Source organism: Mastigoproctus giganteus, chromosome 1 (genome assembly GCF_048544385.1).
Source record: "Mastigoproctus giganteus isolate SK-2022 chromosome 1, ASM4854438v1, whole genome shotgun sequence".
NCBI lineage: Eukaryota > Metazoa > Arthropoda > Arachnida > Uropygi > Thelyphonidae > Mastigoproctus > Mastigoproctus giganteus.
Genome location: NC_143575.1, coordinates 258,941,368 through 258,963,653, shown reverse-complemented (window position 1 = coordinate 258,963,653; position 22,286 = coordinate 258,941,368). Strand labels below are relative to the sequence as shown.

General features: G+C 39.1%; 1 protein-coding gene across 1 annotated transcript in view; it reads right to left on the bottom strand.

Annotated features, from left to right (window-relative positions):
* Positions 1 to 22,286, bottom strand: part of LOC150091828 (5-hydroxytryptamine receptor 2C-like) — a 100,077-nt gene that overhangs the window by 11,643 nt on the left and 66,148 nt on the right. Inside the window, exon 2 of the mRNA XM_090385863.1 lies at positions 13,364 to 14,409. Within this exon, the coding sequence (XP_090241989.1) occupies positions 13,364 to 14,102 (739 nt within the window). The 5' untranslated portion in view covers positions 14,103 to 14,409. The remainder of the gene's footprint in view (positions 1 to 13,363; positions 14,410 to 22,286) is intronic.

Sequence of the window (22,286 nt, the reverse complement as noted above, 5' to 3'; positions counted from 1 at the left end):
GACTTGTATGGCATTTGGAAAAGTCCTCGGGAATCTCAGGAGACTTGAAAAAACGAATTTCAAAACTAAGAAAGCTTTTCGAGATTTGTGTGTCATCTCTGGTTCGTATATAAATCGAACCAAAACCAAATTAGCATTTTTCTGCAAACTTTCAAAGTCCTATTGCTATTCATTACCCTTCTTTGTTTCTAAAAAAAAAATACCTTCATCGGATTCATGTGATCCCTTTCGACTGTTCCATATCATTAAAATTCCAAGCGTCAATCGATGTCTTGAGAATTGAATGGGAGAAAAATTCGAATTTTATCTTTCGCACCATGTCTCTCATTTCAGAGTGATTTAACTGCTTTTTCGCGTGACCTAGCTCTACCACTAGAGGGAGCTGTTCAACAATACCATTTTGTACCTCCCCCATCTTCCTCTGCAGATTTGATTAGAGTGTAGCTGGGGAATGAAGAACCACTGTCGAATATCATGTTTTATGTTCAGACAATTTTTCAAGGAACAGAAATTGTCCAAGTGATCGATGACGTCTTGTACATGAAAGTCAACGACAATTTTCTTTTTGAAAAGGAACATAATGTACAACGATCCCCAGGGAGGGAGGTGTAAACGCTGACGAAGAGAGGTAAGAACAAAACGGGGAAAGCTCAATTTATAGAAGTCAACCACTTTTGACGTAGCGATGACATATGGTAGAGTATATCGACTTTCCGAGTATATGAGGAAGTGTCAGTTGTGACATTTGGGGAGAATCTCTCACTTACCCACTACCATACGAAAACAATGCTGAATTCGGGAATAAAACAATTATCTGGTCATAGAATTTATGTAAATACACACACTGGTCAAAAGTCTTATCCTGGGTGAACGTTTAGCAGAAGCCATGATTCAAGAAACCAAAGATATAACTGGTTTCTAGGTTTTTATAGGTTTTTTATAGGTTTTTAATGACTGGAAAACAAGTAGCTCTTCCATATTCAAAGATACAAATGTGGAAGGAAAACAATACTTTAAGGAGGACTGTATGAAATAATAGGACATCCAGTCCGCAGCAAATAATACCTGAATTTAACCAAGACAAGAACTGCTCTATTTCAACCCGTATCATACAGGGAACTGAAGAAATTGGATCGGTATAGCATTAAGAGCAAGTTTCTACAATGGATAAAAAGGTGGTGGAGTGGGAATCAATGGATGCTGCTCTTTGTGGACTAATCGTATTAGTGGAGTCCCACAGCGTTCGGTGTTGAGCCCACTGTTAGCTTGTATATATATATATCAATGATATTGATAAATATACAAGCCTGATATCAGGCTTAATATCCAAGTTTTCAGATGATACAGTACTAAGATTGGCAGGGTTGTTAATGATAGTATAGGCAGTGTGCTACTGCAACAGAATCTAGAAAAGTTGGGCAGATGGGTTGAGGAGTGGGAACTGAAGTTTAACATTGACAAATGCAAAGTACTGCATATGGGTAGAAGTAACCCCAGAGGAATGTACCAACTGTGTGGTACTACTACACTTAGGGTGGTAGAAAATGAAAAATACCTGGGAGTAATTGTGCAGTCAGATATGAAGTTTTCTGCGCAGCGTAGACAGGCGCCTGAGCAAAATTCCTGTATAACATATATGTTAATGATATACAGGAATTTTGCTAGTAGGGAAAAGCAGGTGATTATCCATTTGTTTAAGGCAATGGGGAGGCCACGCCTTGAGTACTGCGTACAGATCCTGAGGCCTCATTTTAGGAAGCATGTATAGTTGCTTTAGTGAGTACAGAGAAGGGCTACAAGATTGGTGAGAGGGACGAAGGAGTTCTCTTGACAAGAAAGACTAAAGTTCTGCAAATTGCAAAAGTCCGGAGACTAGACACCTGCGAGGTGACCTGATTGAAGTGTATAAGGCCTTGAATGGGTTGAGCACGCTGAATTCTGATGGGATTCTTGCTCTTGCTCAGATTACGAACCTGAGGGGCATAAATTCAAATTGAAGAAAGACAGTTATAGAATAGATGTGTGGAAATTTGCCTTTAACCAGCGGGTAGTTGATTGCTGGAATAAACTGCCATCTGTCTTTGTAGAAGTTGTTAGCTTAAATTAATTCGTGGAGGAACTTGACACACTTTTAGAGGGAATGATGTGTGAAATGGTTTTTTTTTTTTTTTTTTGGCTAATGCTAATAAGCTTTTTTTTCGGGCATCACAGGCCTCTACTACTACTATTGCTGAAGGCATTCTCACTGTCCATCATTATACAGACCATCCTGAGATGCAAACTGCTACCATACGTATACTATATTACAGAATGCATACTTCAGCAATACAACGCCTGCCCACATACTGGAAACATATACCGATGTTTTTGAGATAATGATGTACTTCCTGGCGTTCAAAATCAGCTGATGGCTTGTTACCCATCTACAGACACATTCAATGGAAAAGTTTGGTGAAACTCAAGCAGTTGCTCTTGACATTTCAAAGGCTTTTTATTGTGTTTGGCATAAAGGTCTTCTAAATAAGTTTCCATTTTATGGTCTGCCAACTGTTTTTTGTAATTCGGTATCCAGTTTTCTCTCTGACCGCTCACTGCTGGTGATAGATGGCTCTCTCTCTTCTAACTTCCCCACTAATGCTGGTGTTTCTCAAGGTTCAGTTCTTTCCCCCACTCTTTTCCTCTTGTATATTAATGATCTTCTTCCATTGACCGGAAATCCTATCCATATGTTTTGCTGATAATAACACATTGCATTCCGCCTTCCAGTTTGAGAAATCTTGCCCTGCACAAACAGCTTCAACTTCCCCTACTAATTCCTTAAATGCCGATCATCAGGTAATTTTCCAGTGGGGTAAAGACAACTTAGTTGATTTTAATACTTGTAAAGTTCAGTCCTGTCTTATATCTCGCAAAAGGATACTTCTGCTCCTATGCTTATCTTTGGTGACACTCCAATTCCTAGGCAGGATGATATATCTCTTTTGGGGATTACTCTGACCTCTAATCTCTGTTGGCACAAGCACATTACAAATATTGCTTCTTCTGCATCTAAAAAACTTGGTTTTCTCTTTCGCTCTTGGCGTTACTTTTCTTCCAAACAGCTGTTCACTCAGTACAAATCTCAAATCACCCCTACCATGGAATATTGTTCCCGTAACTGGGGCAGTGCTCCCAAAATCTCTCTCAGGCTTCTAGATTCCATTCAGAAGAGGGTAGTTAGGTTAATTAATGACTCCTGGGTGGCCTTAGAGACTTGTGACCCAGAACTAGCTGTAAACATTCTCACAAACTGGATCAACACGGTTGCCAAATATGCTGCCTCTAAAAAGATCACAATCAGTCCATATACAAGACTTTGGTGGAATTCTGAACTCAAAATGAGTTTCCAGCTGAAGCAACAGCTCCATCGCACATGGAAACAGTCTCAAAATGTCAATGATCGTATAGTTTATTCAAGGGCACGGGCTCAATTTAATCGCCTGAAATCTGAGGCAATCAAATTATACGTTAACCGTGAGCTGGCTAAAGGAAAAATTCCATACAAGAAAGTGAACCCTCACTTTCCTTTACAACTTGATCCTGAATTGTGGCTCGATTTCGTCACAAGATTTAACCGTAATCCTATGCCAAACTCAAATCTAGCTCTACTAACAGAGCCCATCCAGCAAGAAGTGTTGAACAACATTCAGATTACAAAACAACAGCTGATCGTAGCCATCAATTCTCTACCTGCCACGTCAACCACCGGTGATGATGGAGTTCCCCAATTCATGCTCAAATGCCTAAGTCCGTACATTATTCAGCCACTTTTAATTATCTTCAACCAGTTACTCTCGAACAAAATTTTCCCACAGCAGTGGAAAAACTATCTCATCAAACCTTTAGCCAAAGTTCAGTCGCCATCGAAACCTAAACACTTCCGACCCATCTCCAACTCCTCCAGCCTACTGAAGCTCCTGGAGAAGGCCTTACTCCCTATCCTCACTAAGCAGATCTTGCCCAGTAATCCAGCCCAAATTCACTACTCCCTTCCAAACAGATCAACGATCACCAATCTGCTAGCCACCACAAATACTATCTTGTCAGCATTGGAGAATAGGTAGGAACTAGCTGTGACTTACTTAGACATTGAAGCTGCATTTGATGCCGTCCAAGTAAACCAACTTCTCACTCTCCTGGAATGCCACTTCCAGATCACAGGGAACATATTATGCTTTCTCTCCTCTCTTCTGAATAACAGAGTTATAAAGCTTCATACAGGAGATCGCACCCTTACTAGATCCGTCACCGCAGGAGTCCCACAAGGAGGGGACTCCCACAAGGAGGGGACTCCTTTCGGGCCTTCTGTTTTCATCCATTATCTTCCCACTGGTTGCACATTCTCGATGTCTACTGAGCTATGCAGACGATATCAAAATACTCACTCCCATCATCCCCGGTCAAGACCAAGATCTGGTAAAAGTAGAAATTAACAACACTCTCACCACAGTCACATCTTACCTCTGCCAGTTTGGGCTCAAGATCAATCCTGCTAAGTCCGAATTCATGGTGTATTCATTGAAGCAAACTCCTTCTTCTCTCCAGCCTTCGGTCGGCAACACCCTCATCCCAATTGTGTCCAGCCATCGTGATCTGGGCGTTGTATTCGACCCAAAACTTCGATTCAACGCCCACATGGATATGCTCCTCACACGTGCTTCAAGACTCCGGTGGATAGCAAAATAACATCTCCTTCATATCACAGATAAAAAGATAACCGTGAGGTACATACGAACAGTTATCTTTCCACCTTTACTCTATGCTGCTGAAATTTGGGCGTCAGCGGCACCGTCAATAAAGAAACCACTGTTTGCCACAGAATTCTGGCTCCTAAAGTGGGCCAACAGGAAGCACAACCTTCCAGCTGTGATTCGGACCACACAGCTTGCCAACTCTCTCGGAATTCCACGGCTTCCCACCTTAGTCGACGACCAACGCCTCCTAGCAACAGTCAAGATGATAACAGGCATAATGGCAACACCTTCATTCTGGGATACCTGTGGCTGGAGGATCCCCCCTGCTGCCCTTAGGGCCAATCCCGAGCTCCACTCGCATTCAGCACGACTCCATCTCTCGGACAGGTTCCTTCCTCAGCAGATGCTCAAGTAAACCCAGGCACTGGACGCCGACCTGAACAAATTCGCTGCTGACCGGACTTACCGGAAAAAAATTATGACAAGTAGGACTAATCAGCAATGACTGATGTATACCTTGCATCTGTTCCTGTCTGATTGAACTGGTGCTCTTATCTCGATGTTAAGCCAGCTCAATCAGATTTAACTCTCGTAAGGAGTTCTCCTTTGTATCATAATGTTTTCTTTGTAAAATTACCTTTTTGTAAATAAGTGTTCAATTTTCCCGGAAGTTTGGGAAACTGTAAGCCCCTGGCTTTATGGCCGTGAAGGGTAATAAAGATTATCTCTCTCTCTCTCTCTCTCTCTCTCTCTCTCTTTCTCTCTCTCTCTCTCCTCTCTAACAGAGTCTCTCTCTCCACTCGCTTTCTCATAAACGTACTGTTTCTGCTGCATGCCTTTTCTACAGATACTTCCATGGGCACTAATCTTCCGAATTGGCATCTATAATTCCCACTCTCTCTTCCAAAGCAGTCCGAACATTTGCTGAAACCAATCAACATCCTTTTACTGTCCAACTTGGAACTCACAGAACCAACTTCTCTTCTTCTTCATTGATTCCTTCAACTTCCGTTTTCTGGAACCACCTTCCTTCGTACGTATTTCCTGAAAATTAGAATCTTCTGAAGTTCAATTCTAATGTTAAGAAATATTTTCTTTCATCTTCTCAACCTTCAACCCATGCACAGGTACTAAAGGTTCTAATACCTCTCGTGTTTTGGATTTTCATAAAAAAATCATTGTTCACGTAGATGTCTGTTGTTATTTTAATAGTGAACAAAGGCCACTAAGACTATAAGACGTCATTGTATTGTCTTTGTAAGTTTCTTATACTGTATTTTGGTCAGCTGTTTAAGCAATACAACAAAGTTAAAGTCATTCTGGTTCTGCACGAAACTTTTCTTACCTATGCAGAATACCATATCTGAATGTAAATTTAACAATACTAAATAAATATGGTCACCCTAGTCATATGTTATGAAGGATGGCGTCACACAGACTTACTGATACGAAATTGCTACATTTTTAATACAAAAACAGCCTCCAACCAACGTCCAACTTAATCTTCAGTTAGATTCTTTTAACAATATTCAGTTGACAAGCGACTATTCATTCACCAAGAACTCCAGTTAAGTTTCTTTCATTTTTAATCTCGTGTTTATAATCGCTTGGATCTGCAAACACACTCCAGAGGGCAGCACTGATGTACTACACTTGAATGGTCTCAGTATATTGAGTTATGATCCCACGCCTATTGGAAAATAAATAACCATTCTTCAACTGACATGTAATGGGGTGGGTTGATATGTGACATTGAAGGACCAATAAATACTTGAAGGTCTGGATATGACGTCCTGCTGACTGTTTAGAAGAGCCAAGGCAGCAGTGGGAAACGAGGCAAAAGCAAACAGTTGAATCTATTGAGACTTCGTGCACACATAATGAATTCTGATGTATTTACGGCCTACTTGTTTCCTTTGGATAGACTGGAAAGCTATTTTAATGATAAAATAAAACCATTGAAAGACATTTTTCGGGGGGGGGAGGAGGGGAAGAGGGAGTTATACTGAACATCGGAATGAATGGCATTGATGACAAGTATTAAGAATGGTTTCTTTGAGGAAATAAGCTGGAACCTACAGCGCAACGTTGCTTTCAGAATGAAGCGAAATTTTTCAAAACATTTTAAGTAGACAAATTTAATATTTTAAATATGGTGAGAACCTCGAGGGTGGCACAATGGTTATAATAACAGCCCTCCCCCACCGGATGGTAGAGGTCTGAGTTCGAATCCCATTAACGATGCGAGGAATTTTTATGGGCTTTTATCCAAACGTGGAAGTTAGTCTCAGGCTAGGGTTGCATGGTTTTTAATCGTGGGTTTTTCCTCCAGCAAACAACAAGCCCACTGAAGAATTCACAGAATTATAGACACGAAATAGCAAAGCCTCACAGCCTTAGTTGCTTTGGCGCTTAACGGCTAAAGAAACGCTGGTAAGAGGATTCTTTTGCTATAAGAGGGTATCTGGATGAAAAATTTCCTGGAAAACAGTCTATTGTGGACCTATCGAACAGCTGTATAAGTTAATTAAAAGAAAATTACTTCTAATAAACAAAACTAAGAAGGTTCTGCAACAAATTCTGGAAGAATTCGTGATAGGCTTCTTTTCGAATTTCTAATAGTTTGAATTGCAAATCTGCAATTCAAGTGGACAACAAAACCAAAAAATAAATCACAGGGAGATAAATCCGGTGGGTATAGCGGATGGTGACCACAATGATGGAACGCTTCGCAAGAAATTCTTGAATGGAAAGCTAAGAGCGAGAAGAAACATTATTATGATGCAAGTACCAATTCTCCGAAGTCTACTTTTCGAATTTCCTAATGAACTATAAGTCCAAAAATACCACGATTATGATCTTCATGTATGATTTAAACTGTCTTGCTATTTGGGGTTTGAGGTCTTCCATTGAAACGGCTGGTTCAGTTCAGAGCCACACACCCACTATTCATCTCAAGTAATAATAGAAGAAAGAGAGAGCGGATCAGCAGTAGCCCGTTAAGGAAGATCCTGACACGCAAGAAGTTACCTCTTTCTGTGATCAACAGAGGCTGAGCCGCACAAATTTGGTTGAAATACGTTGCATTCTCAAATCTTGTGTTAATATCGATAACATGTCCCATAGGAAATAGCAATTTCACTAACAACTATGCGGATAGTTAAACTTCGATCAAGTCTGATCAGATGATAAAAGCAAGCTCTTGAATCATTGATTTTTGACGTTGAAGAGCAGCCATAACGAGGATCATTCAGAAGGACAAGCGGCCCTTTTAAAACTTCGCCAACTACTGAAAAGACTTCGAATACTATGTATCTTCTCTCACGACATATTACAAGGGGTGATCATTTAATTCGTGGACTTCTGCAAGATCTTATCTTAATTGCCATCATCTGAATCTTCTGTGGATTTCTCCTTCTCAAAATACTCTCCATTGAACTTTACAGACTTTCGCCACCATAGCACCCACGCATTAAATGCTTCTCGCAAGCCATTTTGAAAAATGAATGAAAAAAAAAAGAAAAATGAAGAATTAACTTTTTCTTTTATTAAAGGAATACTCTTTTGACTGCTCTTCTCCTTGACGTAAAGTTCAAAGTTGTTTGTAATTAAATGGTCAAATTTCATCGAATCTGTTGGATTAAATAACTGTGGTATATTAAGTCAAATAATGGCAGCTCTTTCTCCATAGTTTCGAACGGCCTCTTTCTCTCTTCTTTTTTTGATTCACTCGTGCGAAGAACTTTCACAATAAAAAGAAGTAGGTCAGTCTTTTTTTATTTCGTTTACTCTGTTGCTTGCAGTAAAATATATTGATCCACGTTTTGGACAATAGAGGACAGTTTTTTGTTGTGATTTCGTTGAGTTTCAGGTACCAGTTTGGATATATTTTGTTGATAACTTCAAGACTGCAAGATTTATCTTGTTTTTCTTTTACTTTAAACAATTAAGACAAAAAGTCTGTGTGTTTATGTTTTCCACCGACGTTGGTGATAGGTAACCATGGTAACGGCTTACTCAGCTGATGGCAAAAGGAACACTTGAGTTATTAATGGTATACGGTGGAAAAAAAGAACACAAGTAATCGCTGAGAACTGGACTGTGTGCAGTCTTCACATGATAAGTCATGGATCCAACTGTCAAACTTAAGCTTTCTACGTAAAGGTTTTAACAGATCCTTTCTTGTTTCTCAGTAATACTCTCAGCCTCCATGAGCCTATTATAGTGCAGTTCTCTGGCACACAATAACCTCAGAAATCCTCGACTTTCAATCTTTTTCCCACATAGTGTAAAATAATCTTATAAGGCCAAACGGAAAGAAAGTGCAAACTGTTTTCGTCAAGGTCTTTCTGTTATAAAGTATTTTCTTACTGTTTCTTAAATCAGACCAGAGACTGTTCTCGGCCCTTCATAAAAATCCTAATACAGGCGGACAAAATACTATTTTTCATGGGAAAAATATTGCGATATAAACGTGTAGGTGTGGCAAAATTACCATACTACCAGTACCAGCACTGCGGGGAGAACCAAGGCAGTTAGAAGGGCCAGAAACTGGTTTGGTATAGTTGTTAAAGATCACGTAGGGCATGAAACATAAATCCGAAAAATACAGTCAGTTCAGTGCTGGTAGGTTGCTGGAAAAGACCTTGACAACAACAATAACAACAACAACTGACTGCACAACTATAGAAAAGAGATCCTGATATCTGCGATCCTTCCATATACTTGTTCCGTAAGTTTGGTCTAAGGGGCAACAACACTCAACCCCACAAGGAACAGCAGTTAACAATATGTTGAAAGAAGAGGATATCGTTTATGGATGGTCTGTTTATTGTTTTCTTGCACGTCTGGAAAGCCCCAGGAAGACGCATTGCAGCTCGTCTAGACTGTCCAAGGACAATAATCAACTGGAAACAGCAATTACACGACTCTAACTTTCATAAATGATACTGATGAGGAGATATCTAATTGAGTTGTATAAAGCACTGGGCGATTGAGTCAAACTAATTAAGCAGATCTGTCCTTCCTATGGGCGAAAGAAGAACCAAGGTACAGAAATATAAAATATCAAGGAATAATAGAAATTGGATCAAAATTGGTCTATGGGCAACGGGTTGCCAAACGGAATAAACTAGCTTACAGTACTTTGCTTCTAATATGTCATGTTCAAAAAAATTCGAAATTACTGTTCCTTATGGAGTTGCATTGAACGTTTTGGACGTACATGGATCGAAACGTAATTTAAACATCATGAATTACGTAGTCATCATACACTGAGTGATCACTGAATGATGACCACCCCTATGAAAACTGAATACGACCACGTGAGCACGAGAGGTACGAGAGTGCGGAGTTAGTCGACAATAGCATAGATAAGGTGTCAGCGGTTCAGTAGGTAGTAAAATTCCGAGCGTGATGGGTAAAAGGAAGGCTTTATCAGACTTTGATAAAGGACAGATTGTGATTGCGATTTCCCAAACGGCTGAATTGGTGGGGTGTTCGAGAGCCGCCGTAGTTAAAGTGTACCAGGACTGGCGTCAAAATGGTCAAACAACGACCCGACGGCAAAACTGCAAAGGTCAGCGAAAGGTTGATGTTAGAGGTAGTGCCGGGTCCGACAACTCGTACAGGCGAACAGGTGCAGCACTGTTGAAGAATTGACTACCCAATACAACATGGAACAATATCTGGCATGACCATGCGTCGCACGCTCGCATGTATGGGCTATACCAGCAGATGACCCCTACGGCATCCTCTCCTAACCAAGGTTCATCGGCGTAAAATACTCGCTTGGTGCAAAGAGCATGCAAGTTGGACGTTAGAAGACTAACGGAAGAAGGTGTGCTGGTCCGATGAGTCACGCTATTTACTCCACACCGTGGATGGTCATGTACGGATTTGGCGTCAACAACATGAGGCTCTTCATCCATCATACATGGTATCAAAAGTGCAGGCCGGTAGAGGCGATTGTATGGTGTGGAGCATGTTTCACTAGCAGGAACTTGAAATCTTGGTGTATGTGGAACAACGTATCAGTGGTCTCCGCTATCGTCAACTGCTTGCTGACTGTGTACACCCCTCTTTGTTACACTTTTTCCCGAATGGCAATGGTGTCTTCCAAGATGACGACAATGCGCCGAGTAATCGGACACTATAGAAAGGCATATCAGGCGTCTGGATACACCAATCACCTCAATACCTGCATTGCTGACCGCATTACACACACACACACACACACACACAGCTTGGTTGGCCATATCTCATGAACGATTCCAACATCTTGTTGAATCAATGCCACGTCGGATAGCTGCTGTACTGAGGGCAAAAGGAGGACCTACGAAGTACGTATTAGGTAGAAGGTCATAATTCAGTGATCACTCAGTGTATATGCTAACGTTCTTTCTAGAAGCTGTGATCCCTTAGCCGTTTTTACCGAGTAGATAGGGTTATGTGAGTTGCTTGGAATGAGACTCAATGCAGGGAGAGTAAGTCCATGAGGTGCCATTGTATCTTTAAGTTGTATGTATTGTGTGACCAGTTTGCTAACTTGCGGGATGAAAAACCAGAGGGGAAACTCATGTAATCTTTGCCCGATTAACTCGGTCACAGAGGGAAGGTTCTCTGCTTCTGATCAGAAGTATTCTTCAACTTCGACCAGCGACGAAATAACGGTGCAGTGCGATGTTATTATACATACATTAATATAATAATTTCTGTATTATAATAATACGTATAATCTTCATTTTACTACAACAGTATCCAACGAACATAGATATTCTCCCCTATATTAAGTTATCAATCCCCTCAGATAAAAAGATGATATCTCTATAGTCCTGCTAACCAAATGATTCAGTAATCTTGTTCCCTCCATTATTGACAGTGAAAAGATCGATCTCTCTCTTTCGAATACTAAATGGTGGCTGGAAGCGAAACTACTATGTCTCCTGAAACTAGCGCACTCAGAAAGAATGGGCGAATTTACCTGAAAATCTTCATGCATAATTGTGACGTATATGGACATAAACGATTAGCATCCCAAGATGATCGTCGTAGTAGAAAATATCTAATTACCGCCCTGACCTAGAAATCTCAAAATGCAATCAAAACGTGTGTAAACGTTAGCACACAAACAAAACTGTGAGTGAACGAATGACTAAGAATCTACAGTGCCTTATCTTGCGCGTCAGGGCAACTCCAAAGAGTAGGCGCACCTTTTTACTAACTTGTTATAACTGTTCTGATAACTGTTCATGTCAGGAGAGGTGTATCTCAAGGTGGGGTATTACATCTACTCCCTTTGCTGCAATATTAGACGCGAGATGCTTGAAGATACCTACTGTCTAGCGCCCTATAAGGCTTGACGAGTTCCGTCCTCTGCTCTGCTGGTCCCACAGGAAGGAGACGCTCCAACATGAACGTTGAAAAAATGTATATGGATGTATGTGGCTATTTTATTATAAAGTACACTGTGTAATACACTGGAGTGCAAAACTTAAGGACCAGTCAGGTTTTCACCTGTAGTTTCTGAAACGAGTGGCCTGGATATGGGAAAAGCATACCAAAGGAATCTTGTCAGGTACAGAAATGATGAAGGAAACAACAACGGAAACAAAACGGCACGGAGGGACTTTATTCAAAAATGGCAACACAGCACTGGCTGCCATGATACAGATGCATCACTGTCAAATACGGAACAAAGGGAAGAGGTGGTCCTCAGTAGGGGATAGGGCCACCCCTAATGTCGATGTAGGCTTTGCACCGCCTGTCCGTGCTTAGAATAGTTGTTGATAAGTTCTTGTGGTAACATCGTCCATTCCTCTGTCAGCGCCATCTTCAGCTGGTGAACATGTTCTGGTGGGTGTGGACGTGCCGCTAGGCGTCTTCCCAGAGCGTCCCATATGTGTTCGATGGGATTTAGATCGATGGAGCGGGCAGGCCAATCCATACGAATAATGTCCTCACTTTCCCGAAGAATATCAACAGCTGCAGTGCGATGGGGTGTGGCGTTATCATCCATAAACACGAACTCGGGGCCAATGGCACCTCGGAACAGACGCACATGGGGAAGGATTACCTCAGTAGAGTGGCGTGCAACGGTTACAGTACCGCCTTCCAGTATCTGGAATTGTGTACGTCCATCCAAGGTAACGCCCTCCGACACGAGAACACCTCGACCGCCATATCGATCCCTTTCAGTGATGTTTGTGGGGTGATATCGTGTGCCAACCTCTCCCCAGATTAGCTGACGTCCAGAATCGCTGCTAAGACCGAATCTATTGTCATCAGTAAAGAGTACCTTAAGTAAAGATTTTGTGGTTGTAACCTTTAGAAATAGTGTTGGTTCTTAAGTTTTGCACACCAGTGTACCATCACTATTGCTCATTCCACTATGCATGTGTTAATTGGTGGGTGTGGTCTCTGTATACTTTTGTAATTTGATCGGTTGATAGTGCACCCCTCTAGTCTGCAGCTGTTCAATGGGGGGGGGGGTAAACTAAAACGGTAATAAAGCAGATTTTAATAATAATAATATACTAGACTATAAACCAGTATAAAACTACTTTTTCTATCTATTTTCACTGCACGATTTCTAAGTGCTTATGACAATTCCTTCAAAATTTAATACTTACCAAAGAAGCCATCAAGGATGCCAAAGGGCATCACTGCCACGCAAACCAGAAGGTCAGCTACCGCCAGAGAAAGAAGAAAATAGTTGGTGACATTTTGTAACCGTCGCTCGAGGCAAATCGCTAGACACACAAGAACATTGCCGAGTCCACCGGCTAGAACTAAGACGGAGAGAAGAAGAAAAATCCAGTTGTAGGCGTCATTGTCGGGGGTGACTTCAGCGAGAGAGGTCCTAGTGTGATATGGAGTAGTATTATTCTGGCTAATGGTGGGGTCCATACATCCCCGGTCGGCGTGTCGGGAGGAAAACGAAACTCCTTCAGTTACGCTCTCCACGCTGCATTCAGCTGTGATATTGGCGAGTAAATCCCTCAGGGTATTTGACGTAATATTGACATAGGAACTGGAAACTCGGGTGACGTTTCGATAGGTCGGTATCGGCACATCGCCAACAGCACTTCCGACATTAGGATTCTTGACTTGCACAAGCGGGAAGACGGGGATATTATTGCTAAGGTAAGTAGAATAATCCACTGATGTAGAGTTTTCCGGTAGCCATACATCGTAACGATTTGTCGGACCATTAGCGTGTTTAATATTCACGGGTTGGGCTCGAACGTGACTCCCTCGAAAAGCTTTACCTTTTCCAAAAATGGGTGGCCAATGACGGATAGCCTGAATTAAACTTCTTTGTTTTTTTGCGAAGCCACGTATACGAGTGATGCTCTGAGAAATCTTCATATCCGAAGGGCATTCGTGCTAATAACACGATCGAAAGGTTATTTGGAGACGGAATTATTATCCATCGGTGTGGAATCGATACATCTCGGCTTGACGTATCAGCATTTTGATGGACAAACGATAAAGGTGTATTTCGTAGACACGCTTGGACTTTGACATTAAGATAGTTTGGCTTCGAGAGAAAGAAATCTATATTTTCATCATTAGAGATTTTACTTGATGTCTAGTATTTTGGAGCTTTCTTTTGCAGTCCAAAGAGCGAGGAATATTGGAAGGTATTTGATGCCATCAATTCGTTTGGATTTACCTACAAAAAAAAACATAATCATAGATGTAAACAAATAAAACTAAAACCAGCATCACATACAAATAAAGATACTGTCCAAAAAATTAGTCATTTGATGGTATTCAGGTCATACAAGAGATTGAACGCGTGTATCTTCTACGCTTGTTTACTTACAGCATTGAAATTAAGAGTATAAGGTTAATACATTTTCTCTGTTTATAGGTATACCAACTGCTATTGAAGAAGCAAGGGGTTCCACCAGGATTAATATTACTAAGTGACAAAAAGGATTTGGCATTTGGTCTAAAGAACATCCTTTTAAAGAAGTAGCTGGTGTTTCAAAAAGAACAGTAATAAATTTTTAAGGAATAGCATGAATCGAAATCAACTGGAAAGCAGCAGAACTGTGGTAAAAAAAACCGCGTGATTGTAATCGGTGATGAATATCTCGTCTGATAAACGAAAAATGATTTGAAACAAGACATAACTGCTATAACCAAGGACCGTATTAGCCGATTTATAAGAGAGCGCTGTGAAGAGAGTGATGCTGTTGTTGTTGTTGTTGTTGTAGAAGGATTTTAGGAGCATCAGCGACTAAGGCTATATTGGTCCGTGTATATTGCTGTAAGTTGCATGGGATCTGTGGTCGATTTTCTGTTTACTGGACGAAAAACCCGAGTTTTCGGGAAGAAAAAGTCATGCTATCCTCGCCTGAGACCGACTTAATCATCCAAGTTGTGAAAAAGGCACTGAAATCATAGACGGGACTGGAACTCAGGTCTTTTCCACCTGGTGTGGGGAGGAGCGATTCTACCAACTGTGCTTGCTACCCACGAGGGCACCAGTGATGCTTTGAGGATATTTTAACTATTATGAAGTAGGTGAGTACTCTACTTGAAATACAAACCAGGATTAATCAGGTTGTGGCTTTTTTGACCATTTTGGAAGGACACTGATAATTTCGATACTCTATTCCAGGATGACAACAGTCCTGTTCACAATACCTTTACTGTTTTTAACTGGTTGAAGGATCATGAGGGAATCATAGGACATTTAAAGTGGACAGCCATCGCCATATTTAAACCCTACAAGGAACATATGGGGCTACCTTGAATGGAAAGTGAAAATACAACAACAGCTTCCACGAAACCTGAATAAATTGTGTGTCCAATTATTTTCAGGATGGCCTAATAATATTCATATAAACTGTTCAAGGTTGAATCCGTGCCAACAAGAATTCAAAAAGTGATTCGTGTTAAAGGAGAGGGTTAGATCGTGGATATAGCTTAGCTTAATTTTTCAGCACTCACCTCATAGTAATCCACTTAGTTGGTTGAAAGTTTTGCCACATGCATAGTGGTTAAGAGATTCTAATAACTTACGGGGATTATAAATTTAAAAACTAGTTATGGACTTTAAAAACTAAGTTATAGTGGGGAGGGGGGAAGAGCGCGCGAGTGTGTTATATACAGGTTGGGTTCCCGAAATGCATTTCAGTGCACGCGGAAACTTAATACTTGCTAAATTCCAAATAGGGGAGAAGTTTGCGGGAATGTTTTTGTTTAATATGTTAAGTGATGTGTGGCGCTTAAACCACTCAATGATGAGGGTTTCGTTTTGAAGGATTTTATAACTGGAATTTAGTTTAACTATTGTGATCGCTGAATCGATGAGTGGGTTATGATTATAAGATTTAACCTGTTGTGCTAGTTCTGTACTTGCTAAATTAGATTTGACGCAATTAAAATGGTAGTGTGCACGCGTGTTAGAATTTGATGTCCCGAATTTTGCTGTTGTACTGCCTATGATCTTGTGTCCCATACTCGTATGTTGTCATGTATGAATTGAATTTAGAACTTAGTTTGTTATAAGGTGTAAATATTAATTTGATATCTGTATTTTTAAAAATCTGTTGAAGTTGTCTAGCATATTGTCGATGGTATGGGAGGGTGATAAGGGGTTTGTGTATCTTATTCTTATTCACGTGGTTATTAATTTTGATCGGGTTATTAGTATTATTATGGACTTTGGTGATGGTTTCTTTTATTAGTTGTAATGGGTATTTCCTGTCGATGAATTTTTTGGTGAGGTATTGCAATTCTACAGATAGGTCTGTTTGTGTGATGTTTGTGACTATATTTGATATCGTTGTATATCTGATTGTATAGAACTGCTTTTTTGATGTATAGAGGATGGTGTGAGTGGTAAAGTAAGAATTTACCTGCATGTGTGTTCTTTCTGTATATTTTTGTGCCTAAAGATGTACCTATTTTGTATATAGTGAGGTTTAGAAAATTAATTTTATTATCGGTTTCTATTTCGAGGGTAAATTTGAGTCTCTCATGTGTTGTATTAAACGTGTTCAGTAAAGTATCGATAGTAGTTTTGTTGCCTATTAAGAGGACGTCGTCCGCGTATCTCATATATAGTTTAATCCCTGGGGGAAAGGATTGGAGTATTTTTTCTTCAATAGAAGCGAGGTAGATTTGGGATAAAGGGGCAGAGATACCGAGGCCCATGGGGAGGCCGAAAATTTCGTAGATGTTGTTTTGAAATTTAAATTGTTTGGCGTAAGTAACAGTGACGTGACTTCTAAAATGTCATTATTTAAGTCAGTACGTTTTGTCAAAGTGTCGTCTTTAAGAGTTCTTTAAGAGCCAGTAGCATGGTTTCGATGTGTACGTTTGTATATAGGGAGACGACGTCGAAGGACGGGAGAATATCGTTTTCAGATATGATCATGGAAGTTATACGTTCGTGTGCCTGTTCAGTATTGTAGACTCTGAACCGAGAAAATTTCATTAAAGGTGAAATAATTTTGACGAGGAATATGGATAGATTGGCATAGGCGGACTGTTTATAGGAAACAATGGATCTTAAAGGATAATCTTGTTTATGGAGTTTGACTATTCCAAAAATGTTTGGGAGAATATTACTGCGTATGCCTATTTGCTGGAGGGTGTGTAAATTAATTTGTTTGTTGGCTCTGAATCTTCTTAGGATCCCATCAAGTTTATTTTTAAGTTTGTTAATGTTAAACGTGTTGCAAACTCTGTATGTCGTTGAATCTGACAGGATGTGTATTCAATATTTGACATAAAAATATAAACACTTTCTGGTTAAATCAATTTCAGAGCAGTGTTGCCATTTTAGCGGTTTTCCCGCTAGATTTAGCGGAATTGCTTCAGGTTTAGCGGATTAAAATATGAAATAGCGGATAGCGGATTTTTTAGCGGGAAGAGTATAAATGTTTAGCATTTTATATATTTTGGCAATGTAACATTTAAATTAAGAAATATTTATTTAACAAATATTAAATTAATTGTTCAAGTAATTATTTAATTAACAATAAAAATATTTCATAATTGAAATGTTTTATCGATATACATCGTAAACATAGTTGGGATATCATATTTCATAGTTTTTTTTTTTTTTTTTTTTTAAAGCGAAGAATCGGTTTTATATTATTCTGGAATTTCCCTGAGGAGAACCCCAACAATTTTACGTAGTTACGCCCGCGGTCAAACGACCTGACTGTTGGGTCATAGCTTTAATTGTTGAATCAAATCTAAAAATGTGGGAAAAATTCTAATGACGCCTTTTTTTGAAACCGCGAAGAAATGGCATTGAATAATTTTTATTCGTCGTATTTGATTGGCTTCCAAGAAATGCGATCCGAATTACCGACATAACATTAAAAGTCATTTAAAAACTTTCAAACATATTAAGTCAGTAGAAGAACCATTTTCACCTAATAGATCAGGCAACCAATCTAAATTAAATTTTCCCACCAAGAATTTACAAACAGTGGAAGCTGAAGCAAAGTTAAGTTTGTTTGTTTGTGCTCACTCGTCAATACTGGCAATAGACCACCTTGGTGAATTATGTAAGAATGCATTCCAAGATCAAACAGCCAAAACTTTAAAAATTCATCGAACAAAATGCAACGGCGTTATAAAATATATCCTACACCCCCACTTTCAGAAAGATTTATTATAGTCAGTGCTCAATGGCTTTTCAAATTATAGTTTGTTACTAGATGAATCAAACGATATTAGTGTAACAAAACTATTAGGTATTGCAATTGTGTATTATGATGAGCAATTCGATAAAAGAGTTTCTACATTCTTAGCTCTTGTAGAATTAGATCAATGTAACGCTGAAAATATTTCAAATTCAATTAAAATAACGCTGGAAAATTTTAAACTTCCTTTAATAAATTTTCTGTTTATACTCCTGGACGACCAAACGGTCAGAGGAGTTTACAAGATACACAGAATACAAGAAACAGTACCGTATTCAGCAGTCACGGGCTTAGAACCCCGGTCACTCAAGGCACGTGTACTTATGCACCCGCGCGCCTGACTACTAGGCTACGGCATCAGAGCCAGTCTGTTTTCAGTATCATTTAATCTACCTTCCATAATTACAATATACCAAAAATAATATTAAGAATTAGCTGAAACGATTTAAACCAGAATTTAAATAATTTGTGGGCATTGGGACAGATAATGCTAGCGTTATGATTGGAGTTAATAACAGCGTTTATACACATTTGGAGTCCGATGTATCGAAATTGATATTAATTAAATGCGTATGTCATTCTTTGAAATTAGCAGTATCTCATGCAACCCGCGAAATATTCCCTAGAAGTCTAGAATTCATGATCGCTGAAACTTATAATTGGTTTAGTAAATCCACTAGCTGACAAAATCAATTTAAATATTTATAAAGTGCCATAAACGATGGTGCAGATCCGAAAAAGATAGTTCATTCGTGTCAAACAAAGTGATTATCCATTGAAGTTGCTATAACAAGAATTTTAGAACAGTATATTGAAATAAAAGCCCATTTTGAAATAACTCGTTTGACTGACAAACGTTATACTGCACAACTTCTTTATTCAATGTTCAAAGATGAAAGTAATTTAGCGTATATTTTATTTTTAAAACCTATCTTATCTGAAGTACAAAGAGTAAACAAATCTTTTGAATCAAATTGAAAAAAATGATCAACAGTATATAAACATTACTCTTGTTAAATGAGAAAACATCAACAATACAATGAAGTTTTGGTCAGAAGTTTAGAAATATCCAGATGCAAGCGGTGAAAATCCATTTAAAGAAATTAGCCAATTTGCATTGGGTATTTTAATTTTGCCATTATCCAATGCAGATGTGGAAAGAATATTCAGCAACTTAAATCTAGTAAAAAACAAAAGACGCAACAGAATGAGTGTTGGCATGGTTAATGCAATCTTATCAGTACGATACGGGCTCAAAAGAGTTGAAAAGTGTTGTAAAAATTGTTTTACCTGAAGAAGTGCTTCGCAAAATAGGTACACAAGAAGCATATGATGAGGAGATATTCAATTTCGAAATTAATTTAGATTTTTAGATATTGATTTTATATTAAAAACAGAAAATAAATAACTATTTATATATACTATTTGTTTGTTTGTTTTTATTCACTACAAAGTACAAACAAATGAAAATTTTAAAAATTTGGCGGGTTAAGTGTTAAAAATAGCGGATTTTGAGTATGCGGCTAGCGGGAAATATTATTAAGAGTTGGCAACACTGTTTCAGAGTACTGTAAAAATATGAAGAATTATGACGGTAACCATGGCAATCCACTGTCGATTGTCGCGCAGCTGGTGGCTAAAATACGAACGAATCAACAATACAACCGGCAGAGGGAGCACTTAAGTATTTATTTATGATATTAAAATTACGATATTAATGAGAAATATTTACAAATAATTGCAAATATTTGCAAATAATTTGGCATGTAGAAATCTACTCAAAGGAAAGAATGACTAATCGATGCGTTATCAACGTACGAATGATCAATAGATAAAACTTATAACAGCTAATAAAATTCTAAATCTATAAATAATTTATTTTTACGATCATTATAATGAAGGTTGGTATAAAATATAAATATATGACTCACAGATTTATTGAAAATGATCTCCCCAAGGTCATTATGATTCCTTCGTATAATAATACCCAGATCATTGTGGTGTTTTATTTGCAAAATCGGTTAGATGGTGAATAAACAGTCTGACCACCGCAGAGAGAATCTTATAAATAAAAACTAAGCTTCCAATAGGAAATGCTACAGCTGCCTTCATCTATTGGTGTTAGTAATGGACAGGTGCAATAAAGCCGTGACTTTTATCCATTGAGAATATCCAGCGATGAATATAAACAGTAAATAGAAAAGCTGCTGATAGTGACGTATGTGCATGCGTGATACGACTACCGAATTCCACCAAAATAGAAAAATGTTTAACAAAGCTCAGTTAGACTGACGCAATGCGACTCCCTCGATACCAACCAGAAAACAAATCGAAATCTCCCATACAGGTGCAATCAGAGATATTTGCAAATTAAGTTTCTTATGTGAGATGAGATGGCAGCACCACCTAAAGGATTTTTTATGAAACTGTACTCCCAATGTATCCATTACCACTTATTTTACATTTCAACATGCCACCTCCCACTTGTTTCTTTTCCTTATTTTTATTTTCTGTTTCTATCCTTCCCATCTTCCTGAGAAGCGTATATCAAACTTTCTGGCAGGAGTGTGGACGGGAATGGTAAGTATCCTATTGATACCAGCCTCGTGCATGAGAAATAGAGTAGGTATCGTATTTCCATGTCGTATTGGGAGCTGCGACCTTTCCAAGCGTACGTAAATATGTTACGGCAGATGGCGAACTCTCTGACAAAAATGCTTACTTCAACACATCGGCATCGTGGCCATCCATAGTCACCTGCATGCAAATTCTCCAGCGGGGGATTGAAATTGAAGTTTTTTTCATGGAACTAACTTATTCTCGTTAAGCAAAACGATGTTATCGAAATCTGAGTGGAAAAAGTGGCGCAAACTTTTACTTAGGAAGTGTACAATTGATATATGCTTCGTATGTCTTCAGCAGTCTGTGTTTTTCACTTTCCCGAGGAGTTTGAAAAGACAGGAACACCAGACTGCAAAAATAAAATCCACTGACTATCTATCTATCAGAGGTGGCTTGCAACCAGTTTGCCTGTGATAGGCGATATAGGAACACTATCTCAAGGATTTATTTTTTATTTAGCTCTTATTTAAGGGACAATTTTGCGCATATTGGTATCACCGTGTGAATAAAAAAAGGCACACTAGGATCACCCGGATTATTAATTCAACTACCGAAGTATTTTCGTGAATTTCCTGTTTTGCTGGACTCAAAACCGAGTTTCTAGGGAAGGGGCCCTAGCTATCTACGCGTGGAAGGACAAACTCATCCAAGTAGTGAATCCAGCCCATAAAAATTCCTCGAAGGGATTCGAACCTGGGCCTTTTCCACCCGATGGAAGGAGGGTGAAGATGCCACTGTACTACTATGCAGACTCACTGTATGAATAAATTCTGGGAGTTTACTGATAGCATCAGGGTTGTTATTTTTGTAGGGTTTTAGGCATCAGCAAAGTAAACTATATTGAGCTGTATAATATTACGTCTGTAAACTGGTGTGTTCTATGGACGATTTCCTGTTCGCTGGATGAAAAATCCAGTTTATGGAAGAAAAAGCTAGATTTTTGGCGTCATTGATGGGATTCGAACTTACCTGAGACCATGTTCTGAAAAGATCTCTAAAATTTCCTGATTTTTAATCAAACTCTTTTTAATGGGGAATATCATTCTATTCTTTTTTAGTGATATCCTTTTAATTCTGACTCTTGTTCTTCAGTTTTTCGTACTGACAGTCGGCCTTCTCTCTCAGGGTACTTTGTAGTTGGGCAAGGCAATGGAAAAACCACCTCAACTATTTTATTCCTAGATATGGCATACAATTCAAGAGTTATGAGATTTGATAATGAGATCTTAGCCGTGAGTCAAGGTGGTATAGT